The sequence below is a fragment of the Lactuca virosa genome, chromosome 8 (assembly GCF_052849685.1).
Source record: "Lactuca virosa cultivar CGN04683 chromosome 8, Lactuca_virosa_CGN04683_v6, whole genome shotgun sequence".
NCBI classification, from domain to species: Eukaryota; Viridiplantae; Streptophyta; class Magnoliopsida; order Asterales; family Asteraceae; genus Lactuca; species Lactuca virosa.
In genome coordinates this window covers 215,678,033-215,700,846 of record NC_136433.1, presented here as the reverse complement: position 1 = coordinate 215,700,846, position 22,814 = coordinate 215,678,033, and the positions used below count along the sequence as shown (strand labels likewise).

The following is a 22,814-nucleotide window of genomic DNA, read 5'->3' as shown; positions in this document are numbered from 1 at the left end:
TTAATATCTTTTTTTTATTTACAAATATTGTCCCAATATTTTATTTATTTATTGGGTATAATGTTGGCCGGCGATAGATCAAAATATCAGTCAAAATTGCAAAGGAAAAGTCTTTACATTATCCATCCCTAAATCAAAATATCTCCGTCTAAACCCTAACTCTCGCATACCGTAACTCATCCACCTCCACCAAAATTCTTCAATCGATATATGCATCTGATCAACAGCTTTAATCATCGACCTAATCCCCAATAAATCACGAAGAAAACTACGAATAATCCATCAACTCCATTAAACTGACGTGCATGTTGATATCCATCATCGGATTCATCTTAACCGTCTGACGGTGATGATTTGGGGGAGAAAGTTCGAAATGAATTACAATTTGCAGACAGAAGGAGGATATTACTTTAACTTCCGATGGTCATCAAGACGGATGAAGAAGTTAGGGTTTATCTGTTGAAGACCCAGCTGCTGCTCTTACCAGTATGGGAGTGTATCAGTTCGAGGTAGGACACCGTTCAAATTTACATTTTCTGTCATTCTATTCTATAGTTATAAACAACAACAAAATATGAGTAATGGTGCAGTTTTCATTAATATGACAGAAAAATTAAACAAAAACTTACATGATTAAATTGCAGGGTGTTATACTCTTCTAGTTTATACCCAAACCAGGAACTTAGCAATGAAATAAAGACGCTCCTCACAGGATGGATTTTTCGTAAACTTGAAGGCAAATAGCGGATGGAAAAGTCAGACGTGATTAATTTTAAAGTAAAAAAGATAAGTAACTGATTTCTGTATATATGGTTAGCTAAATTGAAGCCTGAAAATGAGATTTGATTGAAACAAATTGATTTGAAACGAAGCTTCAAATAAAATAAAAAATCTAATAAGATAATTTATAAAAAACAACTGTATTAAAATCGATTTCTGTGTTAATATGGAAGATATTCAATTTTTCATTTAATTTAATATACATATTCCTAAAAGTATGTTGATTAGTATCAGGCAAGAAATCAACATTATTAGTTAACAAAATCAGCAAGAAATTAGGAAACCTTTTACCTTTTATTTGTCATTCGTTCCTTCTTCAATCTCTACTTTATCTTGTAACTGATTTCCTATAGCTTTTGTTAACCAAATCACTGATTTGTTTTTATACCACTAATGGATCAATGTTTCCTCTTTTATCAGTGGGAAGAAGAAATGGGAAGAAGAAACAGGCGAGAAAATGTATCTTGACAAATTCATGTTCACTTTAATTTTAATGTTAATGAGATATAATTTTAACGCTAATCATATAATATTTCTTGTTATTATATTTGTATTATCATTCAAAATAACAAAGGCATGAGTTTTAGGTTTATGAAAAAATGTCAGTTATTAATTTTCATTAAAAAATTATTAATGACAGGGATTATGTTGAGATAGAAATGACATACGTTCGTAATGTTCATCAGTTTTGTCAGCAACCTAACATGATTTTCCATGGTTGAAGTTTTTGTGTTTTCAGCAATATATCATGTATGTTATAGGATAATTTGCTAATATGTTCTTGTAGAATAATAGTAAATGCAGAAGAACACATATTACTGAAATGATTGGCTACTTTACTTATTAAATATTAACATTGGTAAGCATAACAAAAAGATGAAGAATAACGGGCTTTAAGCATTAAAGTAAAAATATTATTATAAGTAGAATCTAAAATTCAATATCAGTAAATGTGGTAAGATGAATAAAAGGAAACTGAAAATTGAATTGAAATTTTGAAATGAATTAAATTTAAATTTAAAATTTTAAAAATTGAAATTAAATGTATAGAAAAAAGGTGACACATGGCATGTATAATTGATTAGGAGGTTTTAGAGGTTGCGTAGGAGATTCATCATACTTATTAATTAGAAAGGGAGATTTAATGCTTCAATTTTCGTCTGAATAAATTGTTGGGTATGTATAAAATTATAAATTGTCAAATCTTAAACTGAAATCTTCTTATATATAACATCTTCAAACAACACCAAAAAAAAACATCCAAACTCTTATCTTTTACTACAAAACATTTTATTACAACTAATTATTTGATTATAACTACCCACCTATCCGGCATCTAAACACCCCTAAACCATAGAAAGAAATCATAAATTGCAAAACATAAACCATCCACAATATTACAAAACTAAAAATGTTGGATTTCACAGAAAAAAAAAAGATAAAACGCTTGCACGAAAAAAGGAAAAAAAAAAGTTTGGGGAAATTATGTACGAAGTCACTGACTTTTAAAAGAATTGACAACATAAAACCATCAAGTAGTTACACAGGACGACTAGGAGGCTCTGAATCCACAATGGCGTTTATCTTCTTCAAGAGTTCGGGTTTGTTGGCTCCCACAAGCTTATCGAATTGCTCTCCATTTCTAAGGAAGAAAAATGTTGGAGTAGCTTTTATGTCCCATTGTGTGCTAAAATCCTGCATCAACACACAAAAATCACAAATATTTTCAGATCATAATTATTTTTATACAAAATGAGACGTAATTATTTTTTTTTCAAGATTATTATCCAATTTTAAGATCGAAAAATGAATAAAATAGTGAAGGGGGGGTATAACTTACGGTTAATTCATCAACATCTACGGATAAAAACATAAGAGACGGGTGTTTCTCAGATAACTCAATGTAGTATGGTGCAATCATTCTACATGGCCCACACCAAGATGCACTAAAGTTGGCAATCACCTACAAGACAAAACAGAACAAGTTATACTGTGTCTCAGACAGACTGACATCAATGGGACAAAACCTGCAACTTTTTGTCTCACCCAAAAAGGTGGGACTAGGACTAATGTCAATGAGACAAAATGAAACTTTTTGTCTGATGTCAATGAGACAAGAATTGCAACTTTTTGGGACTGCGGTTGATGTCAATGGGGCAAAAAGTTTAAATTTTGGTCCTACACAAGAAAAGGTGGGACTGGGACTCGCTCTTGATCACTTATCTAAGAAAAAGACGTGAATGCCCTTCTAATCATTATCATTGAAAATAATCCTATAAAGCTTGTCCAGTCTAGTCGATGAAATGTAGTTGATAATGCCAATATATATATGAAGAAGAATCAATTACTATTTTGTGATCCTTCTTTGCTTCTGAGAGCTTTTGATCCCAAGCATCCTTGGAAGAGACAAGGGTCACGTTACCTCCAGCAAATTCGGCATTATGATCGGACTCATCTCCATCATTATGTGTCTGAAAATATAAATTGAATTAAAAGGGTTAAAATGTAATAAATAGCACATTCTCGGGTATTTTAGACATGCACTCATTTGCGTCTTTTATTCCTCAATTGCACATTCCATGTTTCTTTTTCTTTGTGTCATTTTATAACGATTTGTTCATTGCTTTTCTTTTTATTACAAACAAACCTTAAACATCACATTTAAACCAAATCATGTAGCAGGATTTAGGAAATTAGGCCTATAGTGGAGGGTAGTGTCAGTAATTTCAAATTGTTAGGGAATGCTACATATAAAGTGGGGGCACATGCAATTGAATGAATGAGTGAGTGAGCATCATCGACAGGTTGGCTATCATTCAAATATAGAGAATTATGTTGGTTGGTGGGATTATCATATTACACTTTATTCCTTTTCATTAGCAAACAGTCTGGATTTGGATTTCTATCTTTCAGATGTCACTTTATCTTTATTCATGAACATACCCCACATCTAACCTTTTCTATCACAACTCAAAGCAGCAGATTCAGGTTAACAATATATAACATACCATCTCATCTATTGTGATCCAGGGATATCATAGAGTTAGGGTAAAAGCAGGGCATCATAATTCATGACACATGAATATATCCTTTTTGTTGAAAAACACGTGAAGTGCTTTGATTCTTTATTAAGTTAGTTGGAAATGACCAAAGGAAACTCACCGAAGAGAAGCATATCCCCATACTGATGTTTAGAATTGTAGATATAGTCGATGTACTCTGAAAAAAAATCAAAATTTAGCTTGACAGGTAAATAATTCTTGCATAGAGCAGTAATAGTATATCAATATAAACAAAATTCATCGGAATAAAGTAACTCATAGGCAGGAAAACTGGAATTACATATACTGACAAAAATGGAGGATGGCAAGAGGGGGAATTCATTGAGATCGTAACTCTAAATTGAAAATCTCAAAGAGATAGAGCTTCAAAGAAAGGTGTAAATCAAAGACTAGATCCTAATGGAATACAGCTTCTCACCAACCAAAACCCTAGAATAGCATGAACTTGAACTGGTAGTAGCTAGTAAATCTGCATTTCCTAGTTAAAATTATGGCATAGAGTTTCCTAGCTAAGATAATAAAATGATACACAAGTTAAGAAAACGATTCGATTACAAAAAAAAGAAAACGTGAAGCCCAAATAGATGTAATCGGATGGATGGAAATAGATAACCTGAGAATTGAGGTTGTCCGGCGATGATCGGAGTAAGTTGATAAAACCCTAATCAGAATTCAGACGAAGCGCGTATTCTAATAGTAGCAACTTGTTTAAAATAGAGGAGACTAGAAATTTGGCAGGAGAAAGATGCTAATTTGCAATTCCCTTCCTCGGTTTACTCGTACCAACCGAAATTTATCCTTTAATACTATATTTCAGTATATTGTGGGGTAGGGTAGGGTAAATTACACAAATGGTCCATATATTTTATGCAAATTTGCAATTTTAGGTCAAATGAGCATGTCGTTATGTTTTCAGTCCTAGCGATTTTATTTTGTTACTTGGTCCTTATCACTAATATGTTAGAAATATAATGTTAAATATTTGTAAAATGAACAATTTACACCCATTTTTGTACTTCTCTTCTTTTATACATTATACAATTTAACTTAATTATCAACTTCTTTTAGATTTTGTTTATTTTTTGTCGGACTTTTATTATTTAATAAAGCCCCTCCTTTGTGTTACTATTCATCTCTCCCTTACACACGTTTCACTTATTATTTTTAGCAAGAAGCTCTTGCTAATGTTAACCCTTGTTATTGTCTCAGTGCTCCATGTTAATCAAGTACTCCTTGCTTAGGGTAGTTAATCGAGTCAATTCGATCGGGATTTTTGGTTAAACGAGTCGGGTTAGTCGGGGGGTTTTTTTTTTTTTTTTTAAGAATTACCTGAAAACCAACCCTATTAAGGTTCGGATTCATCGGGTTTCAGATTAGTCGGGTTAATAAAATATAAGATGAATTTAAGTTTTCCCATTTTAGTACACAACCCTCATGCATGGAGACTTAAGGTATAAAGTAAAACTCAATTTATGGTGTTTTAAACCATATACACGTGCTATGAATTAGGCAAAAGCAATTTGATCATTTTTTTCTTTTGTTTGGCGATTCAACTTTGTGTACACCGAAAGTTTTTCACAATATATGGTCGTTTCTAATTATAATTTACTATTTAACATGGAACAAGAAATGAATAGGATTTTCTTATTAGATAAACAACATGTATGGTAAAGGGTGTTGTAACTTGTATAGGACTAACATAAACAATATGTAAATACTTGTTAGATTACAGGCTTAATCGGGTTAACCCGAACCCGATTAAATGTGATGATATAAACTGGAAACTCGACCCTATTTATGTTTTAGGTTATTTGGGCCGTCCTGATAAAACCCGATTTCAATTGTAGAATCTATTAAACCCGACCTTATTTGTTTTATTCGGGTTCGGATTTAGTCAGAGTAATTGGGTTTAGGCTTTTTGACACCCCCTACCATGCTTTACATATTTGTGTGAGTGAATAGCAAAACACAATCAAGTATAACTCCATCGTGTTTTGTGAGCCTTCTTGACCCAAACCATGATTCCAGGCAAACACATCAACACATATCAATAATTAAGAAAATTACACAAACATGGAACATCAAAAACTATTAAACATCATGACATTATTCAACGAAAAGAAAATAACAAAATCTTTCACTCAACCTCTATTCTTTGGCAACCATGGCATATTTGCCGTCATATATTGAAAAATAAAATCAATTGGTTGTATGGGAGGAAATGTTGGTTACCATGGTGTCGGTTGCAAGTGGGAGAAAAGACTTTTGTGAGACCATGTTTAACTCAAACAATGGACAACAAGGCGAAAAAAAAATTATACAGAAAAGAATGTCGGTGGCTTAAAATCGTTAAGATATGTAAGTGAGTCTAAATAATTGATTAAAAGAAATTGGTTTTATAGAACAACTATTACTTAAAGTTTTTTATCACATTCATTGACAGTGAAACAAAAATAATGTTAAACACCTCTAAATAGGTATGGCAAATAAAGGTCGAATCCACGAAGAATCTATTATTAACAAATAGTTTATCAAAGTGATTAAAAAAACTAAATTTTGATGAAAACAATATTAATATGAACATAATGACAAAAAACCAATAAAAATTTTCTTCATTCACAATCACACCACTTCTTCGATATATCATAATTAAAGGAGTTAAAATAAAATTACAATGTCATTGGCTATACATGTTACTTTTTGTGTTTCTTTTTTCTTAAAAGGAAATAATAATATATTTTTTTTTTGGAGTGAAAGAATATCTTTAAAGAGGGTAAGATACGGTGGGCCATATCCACGGCCACGTGTCGGACAAACCACACATCTTCTGATTTTCTGAACCAAACGTGGTTGGGTGCTCAATCGTTCAATTTCTCTGCGTCTCTTTCAGCAATCGCTGTTCGTTGCATCGCCTCGTCGCATTCTCTCATTAGGATTTTATATAGATTTTAAGTTCTATTTTCGGAATTTTCAGCCACACTCACTTGCTCCTTCGATTCACTGCCGTTGTTTTATTCGCAATCGTCTAAATCATCTCTTTCCGGCCACCGGCAACACCGTTCAAGGTTTTTCATCATCAATTCAATTTACCAATCCACTTTATAAAGGTAATCCCAATTTAACGTTTTCAATTCCGCTTTACATTGATTTGAATCCTTATTTATCTCATTCTCATAATGTTCATAGGAGTATATACTTATCGCTTGTATTTTCAGTTGTGGTGGAGAAATAATTGATTTGTTGGATATATCATTTTGGCTTTATTGAAGTTAGGGTTTAATTGAGGTTCCCAATTGTATATGCTGTAATATGATACTTTCTTTAGCCACAAACTACAAACTGTAACTTACGTATTGATACCTTTTTTTTCAGGTTCAAATTGCTTTTCCATCACTTTTCAACCTTTGGTTTAAAATATGGCTTCTGTAGCTCAGGTCCATTCTCCTCATATCACTGAAAACTACCATCGTCTTCATCACATTTCTACCTTCCAATTACCAGATAGAAAACTCCTTTTCAAATCCTCCCTAAACTTTACGTTTCCCTCCCTAAAATCAAAGCCCTTTAGCCCCAACTTACTACCTGAATTCCAACCACTTCTCTGTGGTGCTGGTGGCGGCAACCATGGCAGCGATGGGGGAGGAAATGATGGCAGTCATGGTGGAGGTGGAGGTGGAGATGGAAAATCCGATGATTCACCTCAATCTGATAGTTTTGGACCAATTGGGGCTTTTCTTAGCGGATGGAGATCAAGAGTTGCTGCTGATCCCCAGTTTCCATTCAAGATCTTAATGGAAGAACTGGTGGGCGTGAGTGCAGCTGTTCTTGGTGACATGGCAACCCGTCCAAATTTTGGGCTCAATGAACTCGATTTTGTGTTTTCCACACTTGTAGTAGGTTCAATTCTTAATTTCACCCTTATGTATCTATTAGCACCCACTATGTCTTCTTCATCAATTTCCCTTCCTTTCATATTCGCCAATTCCCCTACAAGCCACATGTTTGAGCCTGGTTCATATACTCTCATGAACCGTTTAGGAACCCTAGTTTACAAAGGAACTCTATTTGCAGCCGTTGGATTAGCTGCAGGGTTAGCAGGAACTGCTCTATCCAATGGCTTGATCAAGATGAGGAAGAAGATGGATCCAAACTTTGAATCACCAAACAAACCTCCACCCATGTTTTTAAATTCCATAACTTGGGCAATGCATATGGGTGTAAGCAGTAATCTGAGGTACCAAACTTTGAATGGGATTGAGTTCTTGTTGCAAAAAGGGCTCCCAACTGTTTTCTTCAAGACCTCTGTGGTTGGATTGAGATTGGTGAACAATGTTCTTGGAGGGATGACATTTGTGATGTTGGCAAGGGCAACAGGGTCACAGAGCTCTGGTACTGAAAAGAAGATAAGTAGCAATCTTGATGAAGAGGTTCCACATTCAGATTAAGTGAAATTGGTTTGTGAGGATTCAGTTGTTTTAGCAATGAAGTTTCTTCAAAAGACTACTATCTGGTATGTATCTTTTTCTTATCTATGTTTAAAAATGATACAAAATTAGGGTTTTAATGAAAGCTGAATGATGTTTGAAATCAATCAGCTTACTTTTTGATGGTTTGTTAATGTTGGGTTAATTACTTAATTATCATGTAGGAATAAATTTGTAGCTGATAAGAAGATAAGTGTAAGAGTTGAAGAAGGAAGAGATAGGAAGGACTAGTTGTGTCATTTTGCTGAACTATGAGGGTAGCAGAGTTAAAAGGAAACTGGAGGACTGTAGCTGAAATATCAGAAGTTATCTAATGAAGTAGAGAGAAAAAAAAGAGCGATTTAGGGTTTTGTATGTATCTTCAAATGTTCTTTAGAATTTTATCAGTGGATTGTTCTTTTGCATATGAGGTTATATTTACCATTTCAAAACATTGCAAAAAGAACTTTTTGGTACCGATATTTAAAAAAATCAGTTACACTTGGGGACCATTATTGAAAAAATCAATTAGATGGAGGGTAACAAATTGCAAGGAAAAAAATATTTGAGACCAAAACCGCTAAATGGCAAACTAAAGATCTTTGTGACATATAATAGCATCGTACTTGTATTTTGTTTCCAAAGTACGATGCTAAAATAAGAAAAGAAAAAATAGTATAAAATAAAACTTAAAACATTTAATAATTAGAAATGAAAGTTAAATGTTATAATATAGCATCCAACTTTCATTTATAAAACTTAATTTCTTCATTTGTTTCTATTTCTGCTTCAAACTCTTCGTTCTCCATTCTCATTTATTCTCAATCTTTCCATCTTTTTGCCAGTATCATTCTCATCTATACTCCATAGTCTTTATTTTGTTCTTCATTTCTTTCTATTTTTGCAGCACTCTTTATGCTCCTCTTCCAAAAATACCCTTGCTTGTGTTGAGAGTTGACAACTGGCAAGTATAAAACATGGTCGTTTTGGTTTTCTTTAATTTCGGGTAGTAGAGATAAGACCATCTTATCATCATTCCCATCATCCATTATTGATCTTTTCCTTATTTGTTCCAATTTGGATTCGATTGTTAGTTATAAAAACTGATCAAGAAGAACAAAACATGATTTTGAGGGATTAATTCATGGGATTTAAGACTTTGAATGATAGGGAAAAAAAATGAAATAGAGGTGACAATGAGAATATTGTTGGTATACAACTACGAAAGCTTTGCCTTTAATCTTTCAAGATTACATGCTTCATTCTCTCACAACACCACCTAAGAGTTTAAGATTGATATTAGGGGAGTTTAAGATTGATATTAGGGGAAAGCATGGCAAATGACAAACAAACTCCATGAGAAGTCACACAAATCAAAACCAATTTGTGTTTTATATACAAAAATATATTATACTAAAGTGTATTTTTAATACTAGTTTTAATACTTATAAAAATGGACTTAATCACAACTAGGAACTAGTACACAACTAGGCAGGTGTATCTATTCGTTTGACAGTATAGTGATGGAAAGAACGTGTTGTCAAACACTTGGGGAACATGTATGATTCAAATAAAATATTTACTACTAATTATACTAAGAGATAATATGTAACACCCGGTTCCCATGTAAATTCTTTAAAGTTTATATATCTAGATTTTTGCATGGATGGCCGTTACGCGGGGCGTAACTCATTAACTTGGAAGCGGGGTTTCCCTTGAGTACGTATGGCATACCTAGAGTACGCAGAGCGTACTCATAGTGAATGCAAACCCTAATTTTAGGGTCTTGGACCCTATTTAAGGACCTTAAACCCTTGGAAACCCTTCTTATCAATCAATCACTACCCTCTCTTTCAGCCCCCACAAAACCGTAGCTCCATTTGTGAGAATCTCAAGTTTTTGTGTGATTTTTGGTGTGTTATAGTGAAGAAGGAGAACTTGGAAGGTGTGCTTCGAGTCCATAGCTTGTAGATTCAGACTCTACTTATCTTCATCATCTTCCAGAAGGTATAAAGTCTCAACCTTTATGATTCTCTTGCATAGATCTAGAATAGTTTAGGGTTTTGGCATGTTTTTGTCCTAAAGGTTGGCTCTTGTGAGTAGGAGCTACTCCAGAGCTTAGGTTGGCATTTCTTGATGTTTCAGAGGTCCTTATTGCATAAAAATCAAACCTTTTGGGAATAGTTCAACCATGCATGAGTTGTTGACCATTTTATGGAGTTAAGAAGTTATGGTTTGGTTTTGGGCTCTATTAAGCCATGCAAAAGCTTAAAGTTGTCAACTTTATCAGTTAAGACCTTCCCAAGGGCTAGATCTATGAATTTGACGCTTAGACTATACATATTAAGTGCTTAATATGGATTTTGGACTTCAGGGTAGTACGTTGGGCGTAACCCTAGAGTACGCATGACGTAACGCGCTTTGCCCCGTTTCCCTTTCTGTTGAAGCCCAGTACGCACAGGGCGTAATTATCGAGTACGCATGACGTACTACCAGAAGCCCATTTGGTCCATTTTTGGGACATGGGTCATTATGGGTTTTGGGCCAAGATTAGTTGAGTCAAATATGGGAAGGGTAAAATGGTCTTTTATGCTTAATAAGACAGAATATGATTTGGATAACTGATTAGAGGTTATTACCCTTATTATAAATTAAGGTTAATTTTTGATATGTTCAGTGTGAGGAGCCATGGTAGCAGCAGCCCGAGAGTGTGATTTGTTTATCATCAGATTGAGATGAGTCTCCTCACAGTACTTATGGGTCGAAGGCACCAATGCCGACCCACTGGATTATGTTGTAGGATAATAGTTGTCTTCATGACACTTACATATATGCATGTATGTGCTTGTTGTCTTTGTGACTCTTGCTAGTATGACTGTATGCTTAGATGTAGGGGTGAAATAGACCCGTACTAGTTGAAAGATACTGAAGGAGTCGGAAGGGACTCAGAGAGTTAGAAGGGACTCATGGAGTTGGAAGGGACTCAGGGGTGAAATAGACCCGTTACAGCTTTAGGTTGATATGTATGTATGATGTGTATGCATGGTATGTGGTATTTTGGGGAAATCACTAAGCTTTATGCTTACGATTTATGTTTAAATGTTTCAGTTACTTTCGGTTCAAAAGGGAAGGGATCAACATGATCACATTACATCCACCAGTATTTAGCTTTTTATAATTTGGGATTATACTCTGATAACTATTTTCCACATTGTTATACTTTTGATGGTTTGAGATGAATGAATGATGTTTTGGTTGACTTAAAAACAAAATATTTTACTTAGTAATTTTAGAATGTTACAAGTTGGTATAAGAGCCTTGGTTCGATGCATTCGGACACACTCTCAGGTGTGTCTGAACTCAAACTGAGGAATTGGTAAAAAGAAACAAATTTTTTTCAAAAAGGGTTTTTATAAAAATGGAGTGTGATGCATGCAATCGGCTGAGCTCAAGTAAGTATTCCTAGAATACCCATACATGTTTATTTAATTCAGTATGTGAATAGTGAGTAGCATGCAAGATTAGGGCTAAGGATCTACTCAAAATTGTATGTTAGGAGAGATGCCTTTGTATGCTTACTGTATGAGTCCCTAAAACTGCATGTTAGTATGTATTACAGATAATATGTTAGGATGTCCTGTTAGGCAGTGATTTGGTTAGGACTCGGTGCTCGAATGTTGCTTGCTTTGTGCTTTTAGGAACCACTATTAACACTAATTAACTATCAAGCGAATATGCTAGGTTACATGTAACATAAATTAGATAATTTTAGAAGGTTAGGTTTAACTCTATTGTGCAACTCTTGTTTGAGTCAAACTGTTGTAGTGTTCGACCTTGCAGTCAAAGAATTATCTAATGTTTGTTGCATGTACTTATATTCGTAAGGTAGCTAGCGGGTGTTAGTGGGAGTTTCTTCTGCAGCTGGTGGCGGGGAGTGGCGGGAAGGGGATCCTAGGAGAACCTAGGAAACATGCTAGCTTAGCAAATGCATTGTTTAGCGGAAATGTAGAATGTTTGGTAGCAAGAGAGTCACTTAGAGAATCGGGACAACTCTTGATGAAAGTACATATAAATGTGGAAGGTAGTATTGGGCCCGTACTACTAAAAGCACATGATCCGTACTCGAGGCAAGAGAAGTTACGAAGACACTAAGGAGTGTTTTCTGATGATTGTAATGTTTATTTTTAGTATGGTGGTCACTCGAGGTGGTTCAGGTCCTGGTGAGGGATCGAGTTCGGGTTCTGGAGTCGGACACATGGATGATCAGATACGAGAGTTTATTTCATATGAGATTACTTGTAGCATTTTGGAGCAGACTCCTGTGATCTTTGGTTCGATCAATGATGACATTATGGAGTTGATAGATGAGCGTCTGGGCGCATTCCGTACTGAGATGGTGGCCATGGTAGGTGCACGCTCTTTTACTTTTTGAGAGTTTCTTGCATGTAGGGCTCCAAAGTTCTTTGGGAAGAAGGACCCCATTGCTAGCAGACGGTGGTTGGTAAACATCGGGAACGCCTTCTGGTCCAGGCTCTGTCCTGATGAGGAGAAGTTCAGACTTGCATCCTGTCTTCTGAAAAACAGAGTCCATGACTGGTGGCAGGAGGTAGGCCATTTCTTAGGAGGCGAGGCTGTTGAGGCGATGACTTGGGATGATTTCGTTACGAGATTCAGGTCTGAGTTTGCACCGGTGATCGAGGTTCAGCAACTGGCGAGGGAGTTCCAGGACCTTCGCCAGACTACTAAGTCAGTGGCGAAGATTACCGCCATGTTCCAAGAGAGGGCTTTATTGGTTCCACAGTATGTGGAAGACGAGGAGATGAAGAAGGCCAGATACCATGATATGTTGAAGAATGAGATACGGGAGTTTGTGAGCATCTCTACCTGTAACATTGGAGGACATGATAGCTCGGGCTCGCGAGCGGGAGATTGATCTGGAGAAAGTGAGGGAGAGGAAGTCAATTCAAGCGAATGTATCAGAGGGCTCGGGTAAGAAGCCCAAGTTTGTTGATTCGCATTCGAGAGGCCAGTAGGGTCGGTGCCGTTGTGGCAAGTGCGACAAGGCGTACGATGGAGTTTGTTGGATGGGTAGGTCCGACTGCTACAAGTGCGACAAGACCAACCACTTTAGCAAGGATTACCCCACCATCCAAGTGATCTGATTTGCTTCCATTTCAACCAAAGGAGAAACAAGAAGGCCAATTTTCCGAGCTTGGCAGGAGGAGTGGTTGCAGCACCCACTCCAACGACATGAGGATCTGACGGCCGCCAAGGCAAGGTGGATGCGCCAGTTGTGAGGAGCCGAGTTTTCCAGCTGTCAGCCGAGGAGGCTCCCACAGTGCCATATGTGTTTATGGGTATGTGTTTTTTTTGCTATTTCATTTATTGCTTTGATGCTTATGTTTATTATATTTATGATGTTAGTTAGGGACCTTCCTAGTGAACGGTGTTCCAGCTTTAGTTCTGTTTGATTTGGGCGCCACCCGATCATTTTATCTCTTGCGCTCAACAATATATTCGATGACGCTCCAGGGGAGCTTGATTATCCATTATAGGTAGAGATCGTTCACGATCGTCCAGTGTGGGTATCGAGGGTTCATTGGGGTTATGTTCTGGAGTTATATAGCGAACGGTATCCAATTGATTTGGTTCCTATTCCTTTGTGCGAGAGAAAAGTGATCGTGGGGATGGATTGGTTGCGCCCTAATGGGGAGATGATTGATTGCGGGCACCAGTTAGTTCGGGTTTGAACCCCAATTGGGGAGAACTAGTTATACATGGCGAGGGTACTTAGCGTGGACCGCCTCTTTGTTCAGCTGAGAGAGTTAGGAGAAACCTACATCAGGGTTGTTCTGGTTTTGTGGCTTATGTATTGGACACCAGGATGGAGAGAAAGAGGACGATTGAGGATGTGACGGTCGTTCGAGAGTATTTAGATGTGTTCCCGGAGGACCTGCCTGGTGTGCCTCGGGAGAGGTGTCTAAGCTCATAACTATAATTGGTGTATAGTTGAATGGATAGTAGCACAGTCCTTTTGGGTTACCCTCATAACTAGCAACCAGACATGATGACTTTTGGAGAGAGGTTGAATTTATTATTTGAATAATAAATTGAGATAATTGATTTATTAATGTATTATGAAAATAATATATTATTTAGAAATCATATTATTTAATTAATAGTTAATCAGAAATTAATTGGAATTAATTTTGGAATTAATTGAATTAATTAAAAGTGTAGGGATTGTTCGGCAATGTATTGATAGTTGAGGAAATGGGCTCTAGAACCTCCCTAGAAGAGGTTGGACGAAAACTTCTACGAAGGCCCTAGAATTTTCGTCCAAGGGCTCTTGGATGGGGATTCTTGGGCTGCTTGGTCCTTACGCTAAGGGAATTAGGGTTTCCTCCTAAAACCCTACCTTTGGCTCTAAGCTACCTCACCTATTTAAAGGGCCTTACCTTTTCTCAATTTCGGCCATCTGAATCCTTGGAGGAATAGCCGAAATTCCTAGCTCTCCCTCTCCTTTCTCATCCTCTTGCTTGTTTGGGTGTGAACCACTAGAGGCGTGACACTTGTGACGCTTGCTCTCAAACTTTGAAGAAGACTAGGATTTCACTTGTTATTGTTATATAACAATCAAGGTATGTTTTCTTAACCCCATTTTATAGATTTCGAAAATATACTAGCTATATTAGAGTTTTCTATTTGATGTTCAAAAGTTGTATGTTTAATAAGAGAAAACATAGATTAAGATTTAGGGTTGCATGCACACATATGTTTTTGTTTGTTATGCTCAAAACCCATCAGTGGTATCAGAGCCTTGGTTTGTTTTCTATTGAATTGATTACAATTGTTTGGATTTGATCAATTAGGGTTTATGGCAATTAAACCCTTTTGGACTTAGGGTTTTTCACAATTAGGGTTTCTTAACCCTAGATTTCAAAAATTTGGAAAAGAGTTATAACCCTTTCCCTTGTCCTACAAGCTTCGAAATTAGGGTTCCTTAACCCTCTAGATTTTCGAAATATGGAAAGGATTGAAATCCTTGCCTTCCTTCCCAAGATTTGCCATTTTCGAAAATTATGGTTTTTGGTAGGGTTTCTTAGCTTTGGTAATTATCTCCTTATTTGATTAACTAGATAATTATAAATTTTGATTTATCCCTCCCATATTTTCGAAATTTAGGGGAGTGTATTAGGTTAAATTATTTTGATTAATTTAATGGATAATCCTAAAATTGATTTAATAAATTAATTAAATGTTTAACTAATGGATAATTATTAAATCATTTGGTTTAAATTTAAATTTAAATTAAATTGTTTTAACTTTCGAAATTTAGTAATTAAACTTAGTATTTTGAAATGTTTAAAATTCACCTTATACTATATGTAAAATTAAATGTTTAATATTTACTATATGTATAAGAATAAGTCAGTCAAACCGCTAGTACACCTCATTCACAAAGCCGATCTATAAGGGGAGTTTAAGGAAGCGGCCTATAAAATGACCGCCATTGGGTATCCACTCTTACCCACCGCTCCCTTGATTGGTGGAGGATCGTTAGCCGAACGGGTTTGATAGGACAAACAATTCTCATTAATAAGTATAATGAATTATAAAGTAACTAAATTTCTTTTATAAAATTCCCAATCTTAGTTACTTTAGGAAAAATGTGAATTTGATGGTAACCCATGAAATTGCACATTGCACTTTATAAGTCGTTAGTGCAGCGTGTGTGGTTAACCGGCACACTAATATGGACTAATAAAGTTGGAAATGGGTGTCTCGTAAATTATCATTGATTAATGGAGCCTGTGTGGATAACCGACACATTAAAATGAGATGATAAATGACATCGAGAGTACCAAGCTAATTTGCATGGTTATTCACATATTTTTTGTGATCCTCGGTATCTCTGTCACAAATGGAAGAGCATAATCGAGATTAAGCATGCCATTGAATAGTGTCATGAATCTCAAAAGATCTAGGAATTTCATTAAAAACCTAATTCGTTAAAATTTCATTTTCATTGTGAAATTGGTAAATCGTCATATACCTACCTTTATTTATTTCACAATTAGATTACGACATCCCTTTTCTAAGTTGTGAAATATCTAGTTGGATCATAGCCTTAATATTTCATTTGGGTGTTATATTAAGGATTACTCCTATCTAAACTAAAACTTGTCTTTCTTCTCTTTCAGATGTCTACTCCTAACGATGCTTCTGGTTCCTCCTACAACCACAACTCTTCCAATAACAACTTCTCGCTTTTGAACATCTGCGCGAGGGTTACTTTTGATGGCACCAATTACAATGATTAGATGCGAAACATCAAAATGGCTCTACGTTTCAAGGACATGGAGTATGTGCTCGAAAAGGAACTTCTCGAGATTGATGAAACCAAAGCTATTGCCGCAGAACTAGCTGAGTATAGGAAGCACTACAATGATGCAACCAAAGTGGCATGCATCATGATGGCTACTATGAATCCTGAGCTTCAAAGGTTCTACGAGGATTACTGGCCATACGAGATGAACAAGGACTTGGTGGAAAAGTACCACCAATGAGCTCGTCGAGAAAAGTATGAAGTAGTCCCTTATCACGTGGAGCGCTTGCTAAAGCTAAATGTGAACTTTTATGAGGAATTGGCTATTGATATAGTCTTGAACTCATTGACCAGTTGTTATGATCAGTTTATCCTAACTTATCATCTGAACGACCAAGAGACCACATTGGCTCAACTTCAGAACCTCTTGTGAACTGTTGAAGCCGGAATGAAGGGAAAAAGTGTTACCTCCACTCATGTTTCCGCTCTTGTCTTGGCTATTGGGCAAGGAAAGGGGAAGAAGAGGAAAGGTCCTCCAATGCAGAATTGGAAGAGAAAGTCTTAAGCTGGGTCCTCAAGTAATGGACCCAAAGGAAAAGCCAGTTCTGACGCTCCTTGCCTCTGATCCCAAAGAGGCTACTTGCTTCTACTGCCACGAGAAAGGGCATTAAAAACAAAGTTGTCCGAAATACTTGCAAGATATAAAGGATGGCAAGGTGAAGCCAACCTCGATAGGTATTTACACTATCCTATCTAATAACTCATCATATTCTCATTCTTGGGTCCTTGATACAGGATGTGGTTTCTACATTTGTTCTGATTTGCAGGGGCTAAGAAGAAGTGAGGATGTGGAGCATGGGAGAATGAACTTGATCATGGGAAATAGGTGATCTTCACCTATTACCAAGATTGGAGTTTATAGCTTAGTTCTTAGTAGTAAGTTAGGATTGGATTTGTTAAATTGTTGCTACTCGTCAGAGATGACACGGAACATCATTTCATTTCATTCTTTATATAAACAAGGTTTTAGATATTCTTTCAATGATGAGAATGGATCTATTTTTGCTTTAAAAAATGGTGTATTTTATTTTGAAGCTTTACCTTGTGATAGTGTGTATGAAACTGTGATGGTTGTAGACAATTTAGGTAATAGTCTTTTACAAATTTATTCGTCTAATGGTTTAGACAAATCATGCTTGTGGAATTGTCGTCTTGGACATGTCAACAAGAAACGCATCGCCCAACTCCAAAAGGATGGAGTGTTGGAATCATTTGACTTAAGGTTAGATGATATGTGCGAGTCTTGTTTACTTGGAAAGATGACTTGTGAAAGAGGTGAAGGATTGTTGGATCTCATACACACAGATGTGTGTGGGCCCTTCAGATCCACCACAAGGGATGCAAATCGATTCTATGTGACTTTTACTGATCATTATAGTAGATATGGCTATATCTACTTAATTAATCATAAGTCAGAAACCTTTGAAAAGTTTAAAGAGTTTAAACAAGAAGTCGAGAATCAATTAGGCAGGAAGATCAAGATGCTCAGATCCGACAGAGGTGGTGAGTATCTTAGTATTGAATTCCACGGCTACCTCAAGGAATGTGGAATAGTTTCACAATTGACACCTCCTAGGACACCACAACTTAATGGTGTGGTTGAGAGGCATAATCGAACCTTGTTAGACATGGTTCGTTCCATGATGAGTCGAGCTTCACTTCCAATCTCATTCTGGGGGTATGACTTAGAGATTGTCGCCCACATTCTTAATCTTGTCCCAACTAAGTCTTGGATTAGGTGTCTAAGCCCATAACTATAATTGGTATGTACTCGATTTGATTATGAGCATGGTCCTTTTGGGCTGCCTTCACTCATGTAACTTGATAGGATGACTAGTGGAGAGAAAGAGTAGGATTTATTATATGAATAATAATTTGGTACTCAGAATGATTTTATTAATATATTACAAGATTAATATATTATTTGGAAATCATATTATTAATTAGTAATTAATCAGAAATTAATTTGATATTAACTTTGGGATTAAAGGAACTGATTAATAATTAAGGGATTGGTTTTGAAAATCACTGATAGTTGCAAAGTTGGGGTGATGGACTCCTTTGGGAGGACTGGATGAAATCAATAGGAGGGCCTATAGAATCCGTCCAAGGCTTCTATTGTGGAGGTCCGTGGACTGCTTAAGGCCTAAGCAAGGAAATTAGGGTTTCCACCTGAAAACCCTAATAGCCCCAACTATATAAACCTCCTTAACCTAAGGATTTCGGGGTATGTAAGCTTCTAAGAGTTTCCCTAGCCGATTTTCATCTCTCTCCTTCATCCTTGTTGCATTGTGTGTTTGTGACTCCATTAGAGGTGCAACACTTGTGGCACTAAGCTTTCAAAGGTCAAAGGATTGTTCTTGTTATTACAATATAACAAGTGAGGTAATCATCTAACCCTATTTTATATGACAATTTCGAAAATTGTATGCTAGATCTAGGGTTATTGCTTTGGTGTTCTTATTTGTATGTTCAATAGAGAAAAACTTAGATATAAAGAAATTAGGGTTGCATGATCACATAGGATTGTAGTTATGCTCAAAACTCATCACTAAGAAGGTTGCCAAAACACCTCACGAGATGTGGACATGGAAGGTTCCCTCGTTGGCACATATCAAGGTTTGGGGCTCTGAAGCTTTCGTTAGAAGAGAGACTCATGACAAGATTGAACCTCGAAGTGAGAGATTTATTTTCATCGGCTACCCACAAAAGTCCTTTGGATACTTGTTCTACAGACCTAGTGACAACGTGGTCTTCATAGCACGAAGGGGAGTCTTTCGCGAGAGAAAACTCATATGCAAAGAGGATAGTGGGAGTACAATTGATCTTGAAGAAATTCAAGAGTCAAACAATGAATGAACCTCTGAAAATGCTAGGGCTCAACCTGAGGAAGAAATTCCAGTTGAACCAACTGACGAGTCATTACCTCTTAGGCATTCTAGTATAGTTAGAATTCCGCCCGTGTTATATGGTTTCCATATAACAACAGAAGGCAATACGTTTATCAGTGATAGTACACTGGTAAATTTGGATGAACTTGCTAACTACAAGGAAGAAATGGCGGGCCCTGAGTCTACTAAATAGAAAGAGGCGATGGATAGCGAGATCATGTCCATGTATGGAAACCAAGTTTGGAATTTGGTTGACAATGTACCAGGTCGTAAGACAGTTGGGTGCAAATGGATCTTCAAGAAGAAGACTGACATGGATGGAAAGATACACACTTTCAAAGCTCGACTGGTTGCGAAGGGCTTTACTCAAACCCCAGGGGTTAACTATGATGATACCTTCTCACCAGTAGCTAAGTTTAGATTTATAAGGGTAATGCTAGCCATAGTTGCGTTTCATGACTATGAAATTAGGCAGATGGATGTCAAAAATGCTTTCCTTAATGGGAAGCTGGCTTAGGATGTTTACATGAGTCAACAAGGAGGTTTTGTGGATGCAAAGTATACTAATAGAGTGTGTAAGCTTGATAAATCAATCTATGGATTGAAACAAGCTTCTCACAAATGGAATCTTTGTTTTGACGAGAAAGTTAAAGAGTTTGGTTCTCTAGAAGTGAAGATGAATCTCGTGTATATGTCAAAGCTAGTGGGAGTATAGTAACATTCCTGGTGTTGTATGTTGATGACATAGTCCTTATAGGAAACGGCATTCCAACATTGCAGGAAGTCAAATCCTAGCTTGGAAAGTGTTCCGCTATGAAGGATCTGGGAGAGGATACCCATATTTTAGCGATAAGGATTTTAAGAAATAGGAGCAAAAGACTAATTGGACTTAGTCAAAGCACATATTTGGATAAAGTGTTAAAGTTTTTTGGAACGGAGAAGTCCAAGAAAGGTGAGTTGCCTATCCAGAGTAATACCAAATTAAGTAAGACTCAGAGTCCGAGAACTTATGCAGATATAGCAGAAATGAGTCGAGTTCCATATGCTTCCGCCGTTGGATCGGTCATGTATGCTATGACATGTACTCGCCTTGATGTCTCTTTTGCCTTGAGCACGGTTAGTTGATACCAGGGAAATCCAAGTAGGAGCGGTCAAGAATTGTAACATCCCGAAATTCAGGTATATCTCTTATACCCTTCTTCTTTTCCAAGTTGTCAAGTTTGCCCCCTTAAAGGAAATATTAGGCAAATGAGTACGCTGCGCATACTCATGCGCCTAAGTTGGATGCGGACTCGCCTAGGTACGCTGGGCGTACCCAAGGCGTAACCGGCCCAGATGCAAACCCTAAATTGTGGCTTGTGCACTATAAAAGGAATGTTAAGGCCTCATTCTCAGCCACCATTTCAGAGAGTGAAACCCTAATAGAGAGATACCCTTCGTTCCTAGCTTGTGTGTGTGTGTTCTAAGTTTCAAAGTGCCATTTCAAGGTGGTGAAGGAGAAGGGGAGGCCATTGTGGGAGCTAGAAGTTGGTGGATAAGAGTGGATCTGAGTTCTTCAGAGGTTGGAGCTTCCTTCTGAGGTAAAAAGATCAAAGCTTTCCTTGTCATTTGTGATTTGTGCTTCATGGACCAATTTTTAGGGTTTTTGGTCCCAAGGTGGAGACTTTATGAGCAAATGGTCTCCATCAGCTTAGATCTGTCATATTTCAGAGTAAAATGAGTTGTAGGTTCATAAAAATCCAATCTTGGACGTGAATATTGAGCCATGCATGAGATCTAGACTTTATGAGGAAGAAGGAAAGGTGTTAAAGTGATTAGGAACCTTTACAGCCATGCAAAGGCTTAAAGGTCTCGACTTTATGGATTAAGTGGTTTTAGAGAAGTCAGATCTGGAGTTTGAGTTTATGTCTTAACCGTTTAAGACCAAAATCCATGAATGCATGAAACTGAGACTTACGTTGGGCGTAAATCTCAGTACGCGTAGCGTAAGGGTCTGAGACCCCGATTCTGGATCACCGGAGTACGCCCCGCGTATAAGAGTTGGTACGCGCCGCGTACTGCCCCTGTTGACTTTCGTTGACTTTTAGGGTTTTGGTCAATAATCGGACTTTTGGGTCAGGGAGGGGTAAAATGGTCTTTTACCCTTCTGTGGGATTGTAGGAAGGGTTGTAATCTAGTCCTTGAGAGCCATTATTTATTCGAGAATATTGTTTATGTGTTTAGGCGGGGACTAGATCAGTGTTTCCGTGTGCGAGATTATCCGAGATTACCCGAGGTGAGTCTTCTCACTATACTGTACCTGGAAAGGTACCTATGTGTGACCGGAAGGTGTTGTATGCTATGATGTGTATGTACTGTATGCTGATATGTGATATGTATGTGATATGATGTGGGCCGGAAGGTCAAGAGGATATGGACCGGAAGGTCAGAATGATATGGGTCGGAAGGTCATTACAGGTAGGGTCGGAAGGTCTACCAGGGTTATGGGACGGAAGTCCCCTGAGACACAGAGACCGGAAGGTCTTATAGCCTTGAGTGGCGTATGTGCGTATGTGGTATTTTGGGGAACTCACTAAGCATTTATGCTTACCATGTTGTGTGTTATGTGTTTCAGGTACCAGTGAGGATCGCGGGAAGGCGCCGACATGATCACTTATCTTAGGACACATAACTGACTGGGTCAGAGTTCGTCAGCGGCTTTGAGAGCTACAATTTGCTAATCAATTTTCGAAGTTATACTGGAAACTATAGTTATTAGACTTATCCAAGTGGGAGACTATTGGATTAGGTGTCTAAGCCCATAACTATAACTGGTATATATTTGAATTGATAGTAGCACAGTTCTTTTGGGTTGCCCTCATAATTAGCAACTAGACAGGATGACTTTTGGAGAGAGGTTGAATTTATTACTTGAATAATAAATTGAGATAATTGATTTATTAATGTATTATGAAAATAATATATTATTGAGAAATCATATTATTTAATTAATAGTTAATCAGAAACTAATTGGAATTAATTTGGAGATTAATTGAATTAATTAAAAGTGTAGGGGCTGTTTGGCAATTTATTGATAGCTGAGGAAATGGGATCTAGAACCTCCGTAGAAGAGGTTGGACGAAAACTTCTAGGAAGGCCCTAGAATTTTATTCCAAGGGCTCTTTGATGGTGATTTTTGGGCTGCTTGGTCCCTAAGCTAAGGGAATTAGGGTTTCCTCCTAAAACCCTA

At 36.9% G+C, this 22,814-nt stretch overlaps 1 protein-coding gene, 1 long non-coding RNA gene and 1 pseudogene across 3 annotated transcripts; 2 read left to right on the top strand and 1 right to left on the bottom strand.

Annotated features, from left to right (window-relative positions):
* Positions 1 to 72: 72 nt before the first annotated feature.
* On the top strand, positions 73 to 1,325 carry LOC145129003 (uncharacterized). Its single transcript, XR_013717237.1, has 2 exons — positions 73 to 509; positions 645 to 1,325. It is a non-coding gene; the product is annotated as an uncharacterized LOC145129003 (long non-coding RNA).
* A 709-nt stretch (positions 1,326 to 2,034) lies between these two features.
* On the bottom strand, positions 2,035 to 4,610 carry LOC145134067 (thioredoxin H-type-like). The gene is made up of 5 exons (XM_079068990.1): positions 4,456 to 4,610; positions 3,943 to 3,999; positions 3,129 to 3,251; positions 2,621 to 2,743; positions 2,035 to 2,475 (listed from the first exon to the last, which is right to left on the bottom strand). The coding sequence occupies exons 2-5, from the start codon at positions 3,961 to 3,963 to the stop codon at positions 2,320 to 2,322; spliced, it is 423 nt and encodes a 140-aa protein (XP_078925116.1). The 5' UTR covers positions 3,964 to 3,999; positions 4,456 to 4,610; the 3' UTR covers positions 2,035 to 2,319.
* Positions 4,611 to 6,712: 2,102 nt separating this feature from the next.
* On the top strand, positions 6,713 to 8,817 carry LOC145134041 (protein RETICULATA-RELATED 3, chloroplastic pseudogene; annotated as a pseudogene). Its single transcript, XR_013718875.1, has 3 exons — positions 6,713 to 6,949; positions 7,215 to 8,352; positions 8,491 to 8,817. The product of XR_013718875.1 is annotated as a protein RETICULATA-RELATED 3, chloroplastic pseudogene (transcript).
* The last annotated feature ends 13,997 nt before the right edge of the window (positions 8,818 to 22,814 follow it).